Genomic DNA, 17886 nt, shown 5'->3' with positions numbered 1-17886 from the left:
TATGGGTACTAGGCGACGATATACAATAATTACACATACAATACGTATATAGATAAATATTTTCATACTTATTTACATAAAAAACAGCCATGACTCAGGAACAAATATCTATGTTCATCCGGGACGGGACGCGTTCATCCTTACCGGGACTCGAGCCCAAGGACCATCGCCTACACAGGCAGGGTCTCCTGAGTCACTACCGTTTATATGCCTTTTATTTATATCAATTAATAGTTAAAAGAGGTGGCGGCAAATTGTTCAAGAGAAGCTGCTCCCTAGAAGTGACCACGACCCTCAATGATGAGGAAACCGATGCAAGGAGGATTAGGGAATAGTTAAAACAAATGTTGTTTATTAAAATTTCAATGAAAACAATTAACTTGTAAATCTGTAGGTAATATTTTTACAGTACATCTGGTGCTACATTACGACATCCGGTGCTATAATAAGCACATTACGTAACTACGTCGAAAATTTAAAAGGCCATATATATGTCCAGACAGACAGCGGAGTCTGTAATAGGGTCCCGTTTTTACCCTTTGGGTACGGAACCCCAAAAAAGGATCGCCAGGGTAGAATTCACAAGAAAGATAAATATGAAATACGTACATGTAATTTTTTTTAACTCCACTTTACAGTTGACAGTGCATTGGTATGTAACTATTATCAACTATTATGTACCTAACTACCTAAGTATATGACTCAAATCACACTGCAATATGGCGGACGCTAATGGACATGACCCGTATTGTCAAAGTAAATTTTGTAGTCACAGTAAATTTTCTGCCATCTTTCGGCACAGGATTAAAAGTTTTATAAGGCCATTTGAGTTTGATCCTTGTTCTTATGTGTGAGAAATTTTAAATACCTATCAAACGGTGTCGCCATATACACGAGTATAGGCCAAAGGTATGGCGCCATCTTTTCGAGCATACATTTTTCTTGATTTTCGGAGGCACGTTTTTTTTTAGACTATTTATCTATACGGAGTTATATATATATCTTTGCCCTTGATAACCTTGTCGATATCGTTGTAATGTGTTTTTATAGCGAATCCATTTAATTGAATATTTGATTATTTTTCAAAGCGCTAATCTACTCATTTCAATAAATATTGTGTAATTAATAGTTAAATGTTTGTAACTTATGTAACACTATGAAGAAAAATAACAAAACATGAATAACTTTGTATTCCAATACTTATGATCTCTTTATTATTACTATACTATCTTATATAGTCGATCAAACAAATCTTGTCAGTAGAAAAAGGCAGCAAATTTAAAAAATGTATACGCGGATCATTCCGTCGGGCCTCTTTCTCGTCTCTCTGCCTCTTTGCTCTTTCGCCTCTCTCTGTCTCGTCTAGGGCTCGCGGTCGAATCCGTGTTTCGTTTACACGTTTCGAATACCCGTTTCCGAATAATACGTAAACGGTTTTCTGGCCCGTTCCACACGTTTAATTAAGAAACGTGTAGTTAAGACCCGTGTACACGGATAAACGGGTATTCGAAGATACGTATCTTATTTATCCGTGGCGCCGGACACGTCCTTGACGATAGTAGCGAAGGAACGAACGCCAGCTACAAATGAATAGACAAAAGATTCATGAAGAGTTTCTGTCATATTTAACCTTGTTCCGTGGGTCATAGAGTCGAAATTCAATAAACGGTTTAGAAACTCCTTTCTTGAGCATGTAGTTTTTGCTTGCAATAGGTATTAAGAGTATTCACGCTTCTTATCAAAGTATAGTATTTTATATAGCACTTTAAATAGCTACTTTTTTTTACGTTGCGGGTTAGCAATATAATATAAAAACCTGCTAGTACCTATTTAAAAAAAATATTAGAACCATCGAGTTCAGTATGTAGGCAGGAAGTCAAACTAATGTTCGAAATTGGCAAAAAAATAAAAAAATACAATTTTAACTTGCTTCTTTATTTTAAGTTTAATTTAAGAACATGATATGAAATTGTATTTCTTGTCACATAATGTAGGTAAACCTTATAAAACAAAGTCCCCCGCCGGATCCGTATGTCTGTCTGTATGTTCGCGATAACCAGACCTCACCTATGAATGAAGTTTTTCTTTGGGAATGTTTATGTGTATATTTTGTTAAGGTTTTGTTTAAATTGGTAGAAATATGACGATGTTTGCTAATGAAGTTAGAAAAAATCACGCTGGCTTAATCGAAAACGCTGCCCAATCTATTTGATATCAATGTATGGTGGACTTGTCTCTTTTTCATTGGTCTACAAAAAAGTGCGCCATGGCTGTCTGTCTATATTTTAAAAATAATTAACCCATTATTAACTTCTAAAAAAACCGGACAAGTGCGAGTCGGACTCGCCCACCGAAGGTTCCGTACAAATACATCTGTAAAAATTTCAACTGTCTAGCTATTACGGTTCATGAGATACAGCCTAGTGGGTGGTGACAGATAAATGGACATTGAACTCTTAATATTATTAGGCTTCCGAAGTGAATACTTGTTACAGAATGTATTTTATTATGCTTGACTCTCCATGCGAAGCCGGGGCGGGTCGGTATAAACACTTTAAATCAACTTGATAAAATTGCACCTTCTCAATAAATTCTAATTGTTTTTACTTTAGGTACCTCTTACCACAGTAAAAAGCTTTTTAGTGCGGTGCAGCTACAAAACAATTGAAAACATTTTCTTGTGCAGATGTTTTGACCTTATTACAACGACATAAAGCTTGTAATTGGCAGTGACACTTGTGATAATAGTTTGGGAACCTACATGTTTTCGACGATGACAAACAAAAGGATATTGGAAAACAATGGATGGATGGACCACCGGTCGGCAACGTGCGCATTTAAGTTTATTACCTAAACGCTAGTGCGAAAGTGACCAAAGTGAATTATGAATGATTACCAATTTAAAGATCTATCTTAATGTAATTAGCAATATTATCGCAAGTTATCCAAGGTAGTATGGGTTTTTATGGTTCTTGGGTAAAATTACTCGATAATCCCGCTTTTGTGTACCTACTAATAACTTTTTTGCGCCGTTGGCAGGTTTGTTGTTTTCGCAAAGCAGTAATAGATCCGAGATAAAAATAACCACGAAATAATTAAACTGTTATTTTTAATTAATATTGTATTCTGTCTGCACACCTATTATTAACGAAAATACTATACCATTATGTAATTATAAAAAAAAAACTATGATCGATATCAAATTTTTGTAATTAGCTTAGAAGCAATCGGTTTTATTAAATGATATAAATAGTTTAAAATAAAAATTATGTATACCTACTATTAAACATAGGAAGATAAGAAGATGGCTCAGTACCTATGTTTTATCAATACGGTTAAAAACAATAAAAAAAAAAGTAATTGTGCGGTTTTATGAAACCACGATGCAAGTGAAACTTTTTTCGGATTGTAGGCATTTAACTAAAAAAAATCGGAAATTAATTCGATTTACGGTATTAAAATCGCGGTTTTAATCTTAACTTAATAAATTGGGAAGATAGAATAAAAGCTTCACTTTAAAAATCGTACGACAAACGAATTCATCTGAAGTCAACATAATAATAGTGGACCTTGTTACCATTGTACATTGGCTCAAACTGGTTCGGAGTATTCAGACCCGTTCGGAACGGTCTTAAGTACCCGTGTAAACGGAGATACGTGTCTGAGATACGTTTCTTGGGAACGTTCCTTCGAAACGTTTTCGAATCCCGGCGGTTCCGTGTAAACCGGGTTCTTAGTACCGCCGGGCTTAAGAACACGGGTATTCGTATCGGCGTGTAACACGGATACCGGGAGCCCTAGTCTCGTCTCGTGGGCTCCAACACGGATGGCACGCCCACACTGACAAGGGCCCGGCGGATAACATCATTAAGGCTGGCGTGGCGAGAAAACCGACCAGCGCTCCTCCGGCAGGAAAGGCCGTGGTAACCGCGACTTCAACCTCCACTCTATGGACGGTATAGAAAGGACGACAATCTCTTATGGCAGAACTGTTGCAAAAGTGACCAGCTTTCAGTTGTAAATAATAGTTCCTAATCTCTCCGGTGGCGCTAGGTAGCCTCTGGGACCAAAGAGTATTGTAATCTATAGGAGACTATATGGCATGAACCATAGAGGTATAATAATGTAGAGATGAAATAGGGGAGTGGCAGCAAATAACCCGACCAAATTACGTAGGTTGTTTCTGGTATGTAGTGAGGAATGTTAAAACGTGTTTTTAATTTTGTCGCATTGCGTATGTTCTGTCCCTCACGGTCGCACGGGCGTACATCTATATAAAATACTAGGTGTATGGTCTAGGTACTTCGGTGTATGGTGGCGCCGCCTATTTACTGTTTTTTGATGGACACTTTTCATATATAGAGATTTTCCTCCTTTTACTTCTGCACTCCATACTCCACTCCGCAAGGACAGCGATGAGGGACAACTAACTCGGCCTCTATGCGGATTTCTTCTTTGGTTGTCAACTTGCTAATAGTTGTCATTTAACTTAAAACAAAAACGCATCTCTACTATAAGAATTACGGTTAGAAATCAAATGACTAGGAACCAATGTCAAATGGTTAAAGGGTTAATTCCGTATAAGCTAACAAGTAACACTGCATCGACTTGGTGGCGGCAAAGTGAGGAAGTGTGACATGAAAACTTAGTGTGGTCGGACTCAGATAGGTTTATAGGATAAAAACACAGTTTATAAATAAGGAACTTTAATTAGGTTATATTTACACAGGTACAATCATATCAAAATAGATAATTAATAGTTCTAAATACATTCAACAAACAAAGGTAACCAAGCCTAATATTACCCTCATAATAGTTAAATATCTTCCGTTCGGAAGCATTGTTAATATTCGCAACAGAGATCGAATTAAATCTCAAGTTTTCCCAATTAACGAAAAACTTCAATAATAATTGTTTCTAGAATTAATAATAAGCTTTCTTCAGGCTAGTGACGAAAAATATTTCGTTATATTTAGTATTCTCGCCAAATAATGTTTGCTAAACCACAAGTTTAAGAAATATTTCGTTAATAGAGAACTCACTTGTTGCAAAAAGTATATGTATTGCCTTTTACATAATATATTTGCATTAAAGACTTTATAATACGGAATTAACGTTCAAACTTGTAAAAATCGCCCGTTGCTGTTCAATTCATAAAAATATCACGTTCACAATAAAATACAATCGGCAAAATCAATCGAGTCATGCATATTCAATAAAACATTATCTCATACGTGCATACATACGTACATAATAATAAAAACATTCACTCATTCGTGCTAAATTAATTTTAAATTATAATTCATTTCAACCAATCAAATCACAGCATTTTATGTTCGATATAAACTCATCTGTGATTGGTCAAGTCCAATTTTATGAATGAACCGTATAAAGTACCTACAAGAATACGGATATTAAAGATGAGTTATGAACTCTATGGAAGAGAGTCTATATTAGGTTTTAGCTGTGTTATTAACTTATCTACAGTCGCCATCAGATATATTGGAGCGGCCAAGGTGCTCACTCACTAACGCCAAGGCGTTAGAGTGCGTGTTCAGATATTTTTGAGCACGTCGGCCGCTCCGATATATCCGATGGCGACTGTATTCACGCAGTAGGAGAAATTCAACCGTAATTCAGCGACTTAAGGTATAATTTAAAGGTTAGATATTTCATAATACATGGATACAAAACACGAATACACATAATAATGAAAGACATTATAGGTATGACGTATATCTAAGAGTAATAGAAAAATACATGTACAATGATGAAAGCGATTATAAAAATATCTACATATGTATATTGGCGTATAGCTTAGGCAAAATATATGACTTTATATTTACTACCAATATCTTAGAAATATTAAGGAATACGTATCAACGCTATCATTTTGTTTCGTCAAAAAATAAGCAGAAACTTGTAGATTAAACATATATACTTTATTATTAGGTATACCCAGGTTGATTTCTGGTATTTACTATTAGATTTTAAAATGATGAAAAAACAAAATGATAGCATTGACTACAAAGATGATTATATTATAATATACTAACATAGAAAGGAAAGATTTCTTGATAGTAGAAGAGTACAGTCGTAAAAATCGAGGCCATGATTTTGACAGCTTAACTAGATGGCACTACACAGCACCATAATTATGTTTTGTGGTAGTTAAATGTCAATTGTCAACTTTTGACAATCAGATTGACCGTTTAATGTACGGAGCCATACAGCGCCTACTTCAGCTGTCAAATTCGATGCACGGATATTTCATAAGACTTGACACCTCTTTTACAAATCTTTGATAGATAGATTAGCCGGATTATAGCTAATTATATAATACGCATATTGGAATATATACCTACTAAGATACATTACTATAAAGTGGAAAAATATACTAAATGCAATCTTAAGGCCATCAATCCATTATCATTACTACTTGAATTCCAGAAAATAGTTTTGTAGAAAAGATTATGAGCAAAAATGTGTTTAAAATATCAATACAGACCTGTATTTATTAAAAAAATCACGCGTCCTATCTATAGGACGTTAGTAGAGCGTTTTTACAATGTCCGATTCGAAAGGCACTTTTTTACATTTTACTTCTTTATAGTCGTATCCGACATCCGATATCGATTATCGGATCGGATAATGTGAAAACGCTCTTACTCGTTTTAAAGGAAAATTCTCCGATTTTTGCTAATAATCTAAGTCACAAAACGTAGATAGCTGTTCTAACGTTCTAACCTTCTAACCTTAGCTAACCAATCAGTCTTCTAGCATGGAAAGACGGATGCTTCAAAAATTCCTCAGCACTTCTCAATATCACGCTTTCAAGGCCATTTAGAGTATTAATAATTGTTGATATCATCTCTTGCACCTGTTCAGTGTGGCTCAAGGAATAAGAGTATATAGAAAACGTAAGTAATTATTAAGATGGGATGGATGGATAAGATGAATGGGAATTGGATGCGGATCCCGCACGCCGCTTCGGTGTGCGTGCAGTGCTACATACATAACTATAGAGTAGAGACACTAGTATAGAGTAGATACATGTTTGTATAGTGAGGCCACGGCTGTGCGATGTAGGATGCGCGGATTGGAACGTAGGGAGTGAAAGAATGAATCAGACAAGGGCCTGACACTCTTTGATAGAGAAAGATAGTCTTATTGCGATTCCTATAAGGGGAAAGAGAAAATAGTGCCATGCTTTGTCCTTATCACCGACCGGGTGGCATCATAGGTAGGAGGCGATGGCGAAATACCGAAATTTATAAGAGTGAATGAGAAAAAATCCTATGCTGCCCAAATTTTATATGAATATTCTTTCTCTTACCCCCGGTCGCTCGGTGGCGCGTCTATAACTACTTGTATATACTCTGTCTATGGAATCAGAGAACGAACTGCTGAATGAACGATGTGTGAATGAGAGAGTGTGATGCCGAGTAGTCCGTGCGAAAGAGATCGCCAAACGCTATGGGCAGATTTAAAATGGTAACCGGAGATTCGGAGACTGATTTCGGACGTACTATGTGACACTATGTAATTTCATATGTTTTTTCAAAAATATAAGTTTTTATTATTATTTTGAGTCGTTTGAGTTCACCCGACCCAGATAAATATATTATATTGCTGTCTTACTCGTACACCGCAACTGCCTGCGGATACGCGTCAGTGTCATAACCGCAGGTGGATTCAAAAATGACGTGAAAAAGTTATCGAATAAAGTTTGAAATTTTGTCTTTCTTAAATACGATGGGGTTCGAAAGTTGACATCAACAATTACTCATTTCAGTTTCATTATAAGTAAGGCAAATACAAGTCACTCGGCAATCGCTGCATATCAATATCACACTAACTTGACTTACTTCCTAGTCTAGGAATGTCAATACAACCTTCTTACGGCACTTTTTATTTCATAAACATCGTTTAAAAAATGGCATGTGAAGTTACTTCAGTAAATTAGAAAAGTATTGATATCATCGCGGAATTTATACCTAATCGAATAAAATGATTCAACATTCAAATACTGAATGTATAAATTAATGAATTCATATACTTTCAATCGTAGTAATTTGTGCCATTTTCAACCAAAAGGGTACTTATTGTCGCTTGTCAGTAAGGCGCTATTTCCATATAGCTTCAATTAGAAATAAACCTTACCAACAAGCAACAATGTGGTACCTTTTGGTTGAAAACGTCACATATATATTCACTACAAGACTGGTTTACCTCTGACAAGACTTCGTATTTTTTACGACACCTAAAATGGCGAAGAAGCGACCGTATATAAGTTCTAAATAGTCTTATCGTATAAAGTTGCATTTCGAAGTTTCTGTACTTATACGATAGTTATGTGTCGTGTCTAAAAAGTCACAACTCCGCATAGTGTTTTAATGATTATGAATTCTATAGTGTAAGGAATAAGGTGTAGAGTTACGTTTCGAAGTGTTTGTAGATGCTGGTCACGTAAGCCATGACCTGCTGCCAGTCGGGTCGCTCCTGCTGGATCATGTCTTGTATGTTCTAGAAAGAAAGTTACTTATGTAAAGCCAGGAAATTAGAAAGAACCCTACGGCTACGGCGGCTAAGAACGGCTGACCCGTGAGTTGTCGGTTTTTGGGCATACATCAAAGGGAATCGCCTGATGGTTGCTACTACAGGCGATAGTATGGATGCTAGCACGATGATCTCGTCGATGATATACTATCAACGATCATCGCCGATAGTGTAGAGGAGGCATAACGTTTTACCTCAATGTATCTCTGAAAGTAGGTATACTTCTGTTTCAAATCTCTATACTAAAATTGCACTGCTATGGTATGCAGGATAAAGATATACAATCGAAAATAAACGAAAATGAGACGTGTTTTCGTGATTTTTTTTCTATCTAGCCAACTTACTTTTTAAGGTTTTTCTTAGTGCCTTCGCAAATAAATAGTCCACATTCGCCAAAAGGCTTCGCACCGTGATAAACACACTAAGAGCTCGTTCCCACTATGTCGGATGTCGGACCGATTTTTAATCGGGTGTCGTAGTGGCAGAACATTTTATATGAAGCTATTTACACACGAACGACAACGATTTTGTGTCGGATCTGACATAAAATATCGTGTGTTTTGTCAGCCCTCCGTCCGGAAAAAAATCGTGTCGGCGGCGCTGTTCACATGATGTCGGATGTCGGACCGACCCCGTCCGCGCCGCACCCCCTGTGCCTCCCGCGCGTCAAATGAGAACCTCAAATGGGACCAGCTGCGGTCGTGGCCGACAGCCGACTAGTGTGAACAGAGGCACCGACACCCGATTAAAAATCGTCCCGACAGCCGACTAGTGTGAGTGAACAGAGGCGCCGACACCCGATTAAAAGTCGTCCCGACATCCGACATAGTGGGAACGAGCTCTAAATGGTCTTGGTGATCAAACACTGGCTGTTATATAACGTTATATAGCAATAAGAGCACAACTCTAACTACACCAGTAAGTGGTGTCTACAACACAGTACGTACCAGCGTGGTGGGAATGCCAACAGCCTCAGCGGCCGCGCAGGCTACGCTGAAGTTGGTGCGCTGGTCGTGCGGGGACAACGCCGCGTAAGGGATGCGCGCTTCGCCGAGGTAAGAGTGTAGCAAGGCGCATAATGCCATGCCGTCATTCCACGATGAACTGTTGACAAGATATAAAACTTTATGGAGCAAACCGATCCATCAAATATACATGTTTTTTTTTTAATGCAGTGTTCTAGCTTCGATCGCGCCACTACGTGCACTTCAAATCTTTTGTGGTGCGCGTGCCGCGACCGCTGCAGGGGACCATGAGTGCGCCGACTTCTGGCCGAAGGGTGTCGTGTTTCGGAGGTTCCAGACGATTCAACGAAGCCACGCCGTTTTATCGTCAAAATAGTGTTTATAAAATTGATATGTATACGAATTGTTAGTTTGTAAAGTCTCTTATGGGCCTTTGTTGCCTGTTGTCTGATAATGAACGTTTTTTTTATCAGTTGTTGCGCCCAACCATTATTTTTTCACCTCAGCAGTTCGAACAAGCCTACTTTTGTCACTCCCTGGAGTCAGGAAAGTGCGACTTTCCTCATTCCAGGGAGTGACGAAAGTGCGACTTTCCTCACTCCAGGGAGTGAAACAAAGCAGCTTTTTAATTTAGTAAAGGCCATGAACTGCCACTTCATACTTCTATTACAATATTTTTTTTCTCTGTATTATTCTGTGTAATTCGAAATACAATTTAACCTTTAATATGTTCTCACTACTGAGGTGAAAAATTATATGTGCAACACGAGAGCAAAGTTATTTTACATCTCGTGTTTTTGAGTCCCTCGCTACGCTCAATCACCCGCTTCGGTCGTGATTCAATTGTACAATCTTTCGCTTTCTCGGGACTCAAAATAAACACTCGCAAGAAAAACCAACTTTCCTCTCTTGTTGCACAAATAACTATTTATGTCAATCAATTTAAAAATCAGTAGCACCAGGATTACCTGAAATTAGTTATGTCAATGTTACTATATCCGGCCGTCTTCTGCTGGCACCACTTGAGGAGCGCGTTCCTTTTGGAGCCGCCGTTTTTGACTTGCAGCGCGTTCAGCGGGTCCTTTCGTTCACCTAGTTACAATTATTGACATGTTTAATAGGGATGATAATGTTGAATTTTATAAACAAAACTAGGTGAATAGATAGAACATGAGTAATTTATCACAATAAGTATAGCTGGATACTCAGAAAAATATATGGAAATGATAAAAGAATACAAGAATACATCTGTGATAATTTTTTCGCCTCAACGTTAAAATTGCCTTTTAAAGGGAAATTAGGTAGCCAGGTAGCCACCGCGGTGCACATAAGAAACAATGTCTTGTTTAACAGCTTAGGGTTTGAGGCGAAAAAATTATGTTAGATAATTCATAATGTAGGTCGGTAGCGGTAGGTATGTAACGATAGAAGGTAGGTTGGGGTAAGTAGGTGGCTGGGTAGCTAGGTAAGGTAGGTAGGCTAGGGTGGGTGCAATGAAGTTAACGAGTCCAAACTATATAGTTGTGTAGTGAAGCTGTTCCACTTCGCGCTTGCGACTCACATATGTCCCCGTATGGCTAACCCGCGCCCTCTGCCCGCGGGTTAGACACGGTACAAAGCGGAACGATGCACTCGGGTGGCGAGGGCAGGAGTCGGTAGGTAGATAGGTATTCGACTCACATATGTCCCCGTAGCTGTTGCGGCGCACGAAGCTCTCGATGGCCTTCTGCTGCAGTGAGAGCGCGCGCTGCTCGTCCGGGATGTTGGCGCTCGCCGCGCCCTCTGCCCGCGGGTTAGACACGGTACAAAGCGGAACGATACAACCAGGTGGCAAACAGGGCATTACATTTTTAAGGCTGAGTTTTTTTTTGTTGACTAAAGCCATTGATAAAAATGAACTGACTGAAAAAATGCAAAATCAGTTTTGGCAACTAAAGTAGATGGCGCAGTACGGCCAACATCTGACCATCCAATAAACTCAAAAAGTATAATGCCCTAGCGACATCTACTTTAACCGTCAAAATTGCGACTCCAAATTATTTTGCACTTCTTTACGCGTATTTATGCTAATACTGTTTTCATTACTTTTTTACCGTTTTTATTTTGTCTCTTTTTAAAATGAAATCTCTGTATTAATTTTACCTCATTTACAAATGTAAAGTACATTTCTTCAACTGAATTATTCCGGCTTCGGCTATCATCTTTTAATTATTTTAAACAAACTTATTGTAGTAGATAAGTTATGTACAACAAATATAACTTTGCCACCAGGCTTTTTATCGTTAAATGCTAGGAGATTAAATGCCAGCTAGATACTTACGAGTAGACATAGGTACTTCTACATTATTACATCATTTGAAGGTTGTGACACTAAAAATTCACATACTAATAATAAGTAACTACTACCAATTCTTTTTTCACTACTTTCACGATATAATTTTTCTACGACCGTCCAATAAAATGGACTTCATCCCATATAGATAGTCAAATACTGTAAAATATTGGCAAATAATCAACTTTCATTGAGAAATCCACGATCAAACATTTTCATCAGCTCTTAGCTACATTATTGATCAACAATGACAACATTTGATCAAAAAATAATTGCAGCGACACCATATCCAAAACCAACACAAATAAATATTTTTTATTCTCTCCTTTTATATCCCAGAATTCAAACTGACATCTCGATTAGAATCTTAATGTCCAATACGCTCAGTCCAATCATTTCAGTACTGACAGAATGGGTAAAGTATAATGACGCTAAGAACTAAGAATTTCGTATAGTGTGGAAAAAAATTATGGGCCCTGGAGGGAAAGTGCCTTAAAACCTTGTCGAAAAAAAAAACAATGAAAAAATCTTTGATTGCAGTATTCTTTCTTTTTTTAAATAAAAAAAGAATGTTTCCTTTAAGTAGAATGAGCTAACTTAAGGTTTTAAGGCACTTTCCCTCCAGGGCCCATTATATTTTTCCACCCTGTATTAACCCATTTCCTATCTCTATCGCACGCATGTTGTTATATTGCTGTTCCGCCCATGATGCCAGCGATCAATGCCACTGTACGAGAGGGATAGCGATAATTATGTACGTGCGATAGAGATAGAAAATGGCGGGTCAATGTACGAAATTATTCGTTCTTTTCTTAGCGTCTTTATTTTAGTATATTGGCCAATCGAGCTGTCATTTTAGTAAATGTAGTATAAAAACAGTTTAACTTGTCTTATTCAGCATCTTTTTTATAAGCCATGATTTTGTTAGCTTTAGAACAAGATTGTAATTTGTCCTAAAAAAAGGCATGAAGGTTAGAAATGCAACGTTGAATAAAAAAATAAAGCCTTTATTTTACGTATTTTCGAGCACCACTTTTATATTTCAAACACAGTTTTTTTTTAATAAATGCGCATGCATTAAAAGTTAATAAATAGTTGCGAACACACACAAGTTAGAAAGAGATGGCAAGGTTGGCATTAAGCGCCTCTCTCATTCCTCCATGCTGTAAGAATAAAAAGCAGAATACGTCATGCGACGGGGAGAGGACATTCAAAATAATATTAAAATTATATTAGGTAATACACACGTAAGTTAATTACCTATAATTAGACGAGCTTGTTATGGATGCAAATAGAGTAAGTAGCCAGTGACTGGGCACAAGAAAAATACATTACTTCACCAAGGGGGCGATTTTTGAATTTCAAAAATAACTAATAACACAAATCACCAAAATAAATATTATTTTGTTATAAAAATAAAAACATAAATTTTAATAGATTTATATTGACCGGGATATAGACCGTGATTACCTTTTGTATTATTTGTGAGCGCTGTCTACACAACTTTGACACCCACCCGCTATCTTCAGTCACCCGTGAACATGATGCATGTAACTGCGTCGAAATATCGGGAGCTCACAAATAATACAAAAGGTAATCACGGTCTATATCCCGGTCAATATAAATCTAGTGAAACTAACCGTGAATCATTCAAAACTCTAATAAATTTTAATATCGTTGAGTTTCATTATCTAAAACGGAAGTTTGACTCTACTTATCGACCGAATCGTTTCCTCCCGCGTCAAATCGTTTCAGTCGCATCCAATTGCGAGGGTAGGTTTACTTAAAAATATAAATCATCACCAATAGAATCGATTATATGGCTTTTCCAGATTTAATCGAGAATCGTAAAAAAAAGTTCCTAATTTGCATTGTCACAACTCTATATAATTACTTTTTGACATATGTCAGCCTACCCTTCGAGTTGGAAAAATACTGCTTTCAACCAAATATAATTGGGGAATATTTCCTTTGTCTAATGTTACCCCACCTGTCCCCAGTTATCCCACTTGATGATAAAAAAAGATAAGATAAGAAGAGTCACATTTGACATATCTGGTTGTTGAACATACCGGTAGAGACGGGCGAGACGCGGGCGGCGCGGGGCGCGGGGGGCTTGGCGTAGTTGATGCCGTTGGTGGGCGGCGCCGCCGGCTCCGGGAGGCCGTTCTTGATCGGGTTGGTGGGGGAGGCTGCCGGTGGAGGGGGGACCTGGGGCAGGAAAATTCCTTCGGTCTATAGTTATACGCGTTTACAATTGTGAAGGAGTTCGTCGAATTGTTTTAAGCTTCTCCGATTCCTCGGATCAGTCAAAACGTCAGGTATTTATTTATGTACAGTCAGTTGCAAAGATAACTGACCTATGCATGGAAATTTGGTTTCAGGGGGTCAATTATCCCTGCAGTTGACTGTTATTATTTTATTCGATGACGGCCGGACCGATTAGAAAAATTTATTATTTTTTTCTTAGGCATCCCACCAGTGATTTGATTCGAGTATTTTTTAACAATAACTCGGGGATTTGCTCATAAAGTTTTAGGGTTAAATGGATGCCGTGTGGTTGCAGAGGGATGTGGAGGGTTAACATTTTGTATGAAATATTTTCTCCTCACAGGGCATCATCTGGTAATAGTTTCAGGTCAATTTTTGAAAGGCGTTCTTAGGGTATGTCTGCCCGGTTAGATATTATAGTATGAATTATCTTAAGCCCTAAACTATCAAACAAAAGGCATTGTTTAGTTTGTGCGTCACGGACCGTGACTCACGGTGGCTACCGAATTTCTCATTATTGAAAAGGACCACGCTCATTTAAAAGGCTATTTTAGCGTTATACTTATATAGTTCAAATTCAGATAACAGCATTCGGAGATAACTCGTTTGGATAATGTAGGACGGCAGGTAAATAATATTCGAAGATAACAAAAAGCTGTTACCTACCTACATAAATTTGAGCCATATGTGTAGGACGCTAAAGTTTCCTTTTAAACGGGCTTGATCCTTCTCACTAACGAGAAATTCGGTAGCTACCGCGTTACACGAAAGAAACAATGCCTTTTGTTTAACAACTTAGGGTTTGAGGCGAAAAAATAATTTCAGATAATTCATTACGTAGTACAGTAGCAACTTACCGTAGGCCACTCCGTAACCGGAGTTGTGGCTGGCGACTGCTTCGCGGCTTTAGCCGCATTCTCTATACTCTCGATGAGTGATTTTACCGAAAGCCGGGAGTCTTGGCGAGACACGCCTGAAATAAATCATACACGATCAGGCAGATGGATTTAACTAAAGACATCGAGCACGAGATCCCCGCGAAGGCTTTCGTTTAGCAAAGCCTTTCTTCAAAATCCTTTAATTTCACTTTAAAGCGCGCGGTTGGTTTATGCGATAAACGCGATGCGTTTGCCGCACACCCATTTTACTTCAGATAATCTAATGACACTACATTGTTTTACGCGGTAAACGCAACGGTAAGCGCATTGTTATTTTTCCTATATTTCGTTGATCGCATGCGTTCAACGCTGCGTTTATCGCATAAAACAACCGCGCGCTTTAAACTGTTTTGTAACTTTTGCGTCACGATAAATTATTTTTAAGTCATTAAAAAACCTTTCAATGCAACTCAGAAGTAGGTAGCGAAAAAACGGGAATGGTTCCGAAGGCTTGACTTTTACTCACATACCACGTAAACTTAAAATTCGAAACAAACTTAATAACTAAAAAAAATGATAATAATAACATCTAGCACCGTACGTTAGCTCATGTGTTGGAAGTTTGAAGATCTATTAAATACTTTTTAACCTTACTTTTAAAAGTTGCTGTCGAAGTAAAATTTCTTATAGGTGGTGGCAGATTATTCCAACACTTCGTGGCGGCGTATCGAAAGCTGCCACGAAAAGCAGACGTACTGTAAAATAAATACGTGAAATGTTTACCCTTGGTCCGCCGGTGTGACGCAGCGGTCGCCATGATGTCTTGTAGCGAAGCACTGGTCAGCAGCGGCGGGGGAGGCGGAGGCTCCTCTGTTCTGGGCGGCATCGCTGTACAAATACTAGTATTGACTACACCATCAATCTCTAGCTGTAACAGCCTACGAAGCCGACTATTGTATACCTTATTCAGTTGCAATAAGGTTTACGAATGATGAGGTAATTTTTTCGACCATAGTATTTAGGTTCGGCCAATCTTCAGATGAAAGTATTAGGTTCACCGCGCACTAATAGAATTATACTTTCTGCGAAATATTCATTCCAAATTTGTCTCTATTCCCAGAATAAGGCACGGCGCCCACTATCGGCACGGCAAGGGATCCTTCGGCATATTACCGAGGCGCCCTGCGGTGTGCATGGGAATGTCGAGGCATCCTTCAGCCGTTCTCAGGCATGCCAAGGTCTCCAGAAATGCTAAGAACGTCTCAGCGTATATATATATAAGACACCTGCTGGCGGCTTTCTCGCACAACGTATCAGCATTGCGATACAGCGGGGAAATGCCGCCAGCATCCTTGGTACAATGCCTCAAGGGCCTATTTTAGATTTAAGCTAGTTATTAATTTCGTTTACGTAGTACCACTGTATATATCTTGTATGTAAATAAATGTTATTTGTAAAGTAAAAAGACACCTTAGTATGACTGAGAACGCCTGAAAGATGCCTCGGCATTCTAAAGCACATCTCGGGACGCCTCGGTAATATGCCGAAGGATCCCTTGCCGTGCCATGCCGATAGTGGGCGCCGGGCCTAACCGAATGACATAGACGGCAATAGAAGAGTTTTGAAATATGGATTTCACAGTAAAGCCTCTGAATTCCTATTTCCAGATACGCACTAAACGGCAAAGACAGTATTCGGCCGAACTTTTTGTGTGTGGAAAAGTTTCTGTTTTATTAGTAATCTCATTGTTAAAACAAAACATTAGTTTAGGTAAGTATAACAAAAACTCGGAAATATGACTTGTTGCGTAATTTTACATATTTCTTTAGAACTTACTAAACTAAAGAATCTTAAGACGCTGAAAACAAAAGTACAATGCTAAAGTGCATTTTATTATCGTGTGTAGCCACTAAAACAACAGTTACTGCCACCAAAAAAATAAGCCTGATTCAACAGTGCTTAAGCTAAGCGATACAAGCGAACTTAAACTATTCTGTGCTAAATTGCTAATGTGCTGTAAATACTTTAAAGTAATCCTGCAAGTTATCATCATTCCGTCATCTAAAGTACTCCAGGGGGCGCCACAAGCCTTCGGGAATTGTCATATACTTGGAAATTTCGACCCATGCCACCGTGGCCGGATAGCCGAGCGGTTCAGGCACCTGTCCGGTAAACGGGGTACGCTGGTTCGATTCCAGCTCTGGACACTGGAGGCTTTGGTCATTTTTTCCTTCGTATATGATATTTATTTCAATCTAAAGTACTGTTTATACAGTTAAATATGCAGCAGTACAACTGCGCCATTATGTTGTATTTTTTTCCTTACTAAAATTATTGAATTCAAGCACCTTTATTTAAAATCACAAATTAATTGCTAACACTACAATGAACACTGGATTTTTTTACTTTCATTAAAAACATGGGATAAAGAAAAAAACTGTAATCCTGCAGTAAAATATTTGTGCCAATCGTGAAGCAAACGCGTCACTCGCGCAAATGTAACTGCAGTACGGCTACCATGACTTTGACACTGACATATTTGCTAGCGTGTTGCGTAACTTACTTTCTATGCATTTCGCTCGTACTGGCATATTAGTGAGTACACGCTAGCGAATATGTCAGTCAAGCTGGTGGTATGGCTACAGGTTTATAAAATACAAATCAATGAACAACTAAAAGCTAGCCTGCGACACACTACAAACAAACCGCCACCACCCACCACCGCATGAGTCCAAACAACACGACACTCGACGTTATTTCTCACATACGAGTATTTTACGGGTAGGGTATTTCAAACTGACCAATGGGAGAATGTATCCTTGGCAGTTTGGAAATATGTATAGTCCTTATTAGTGGCCAGATCTTAAAAATCAACAGCAAC

The 17886-nt window shown here is 38.3% G+C and overlaps 1 protein-coding gene across 1 annotated transcript in view; it reads right to left on the bottom strand.

Moving 5' to 3' along the window:
* Positions 1 to 4689: 4689 nt before the first annotated feature.
* Positions 4690 to 17886, bottom strand: part of LOC134750227 (uncharacterized) — a 69034-nt gene continuing 55837 nt past the window's right edge. Inside the window, exons 18-24 of the mRNA XM_063685372.1 lie at positions 15789 to 15893; positions 14985 to 15100; positions 13939 to 14067; positions 11205 to 11304; positions 10493 to 10616; positions 9507 to 9663; positions 4690 to 8526 (exon numbers count right to left, since the gene is read on the bottom strand). Coding sequence (XP_063541442.1) covers positions 8437 to 8526; positions 9507 to 9663; positions 10493 to 10616; positions 11205 to 11304; positions 13939 to 14067; positions 14985 to 15100; positions 15789 to 15893 — 821 coding nt within the window. The 3' untranslated portion in view covers positions 4690 to 8436. The remainder of the gene's footprint in view (positions 8527 to 9506; positions 9664 to 10492; positions 10617 to 11204; positions 11305 to 13938; positions 14068 to 14984; positions 15101 to 15788; positions 15894 to 17886) is intronic.

The sequence above is a fragment of the Cydia strobilella genome, chromosome 19 (assembly GCF_947568885.1).
Source record: "Cydia strobilella chromosome 19, ilCydStro3.1, whole genome shotgun sequence".
In the NCBI taxonomy this organism is placed as follows: Eukaryota; Metazoa; Arthropoda; class Insecta; order Lepidoptera; family Tortricidae; genus Cydia; species Cydia strobilella.
The sequence above is the reverse complement of the archived record's forward strand: the minus strand, read 5'-3'. Positions and strand labels throughout refer to the sequence as shown.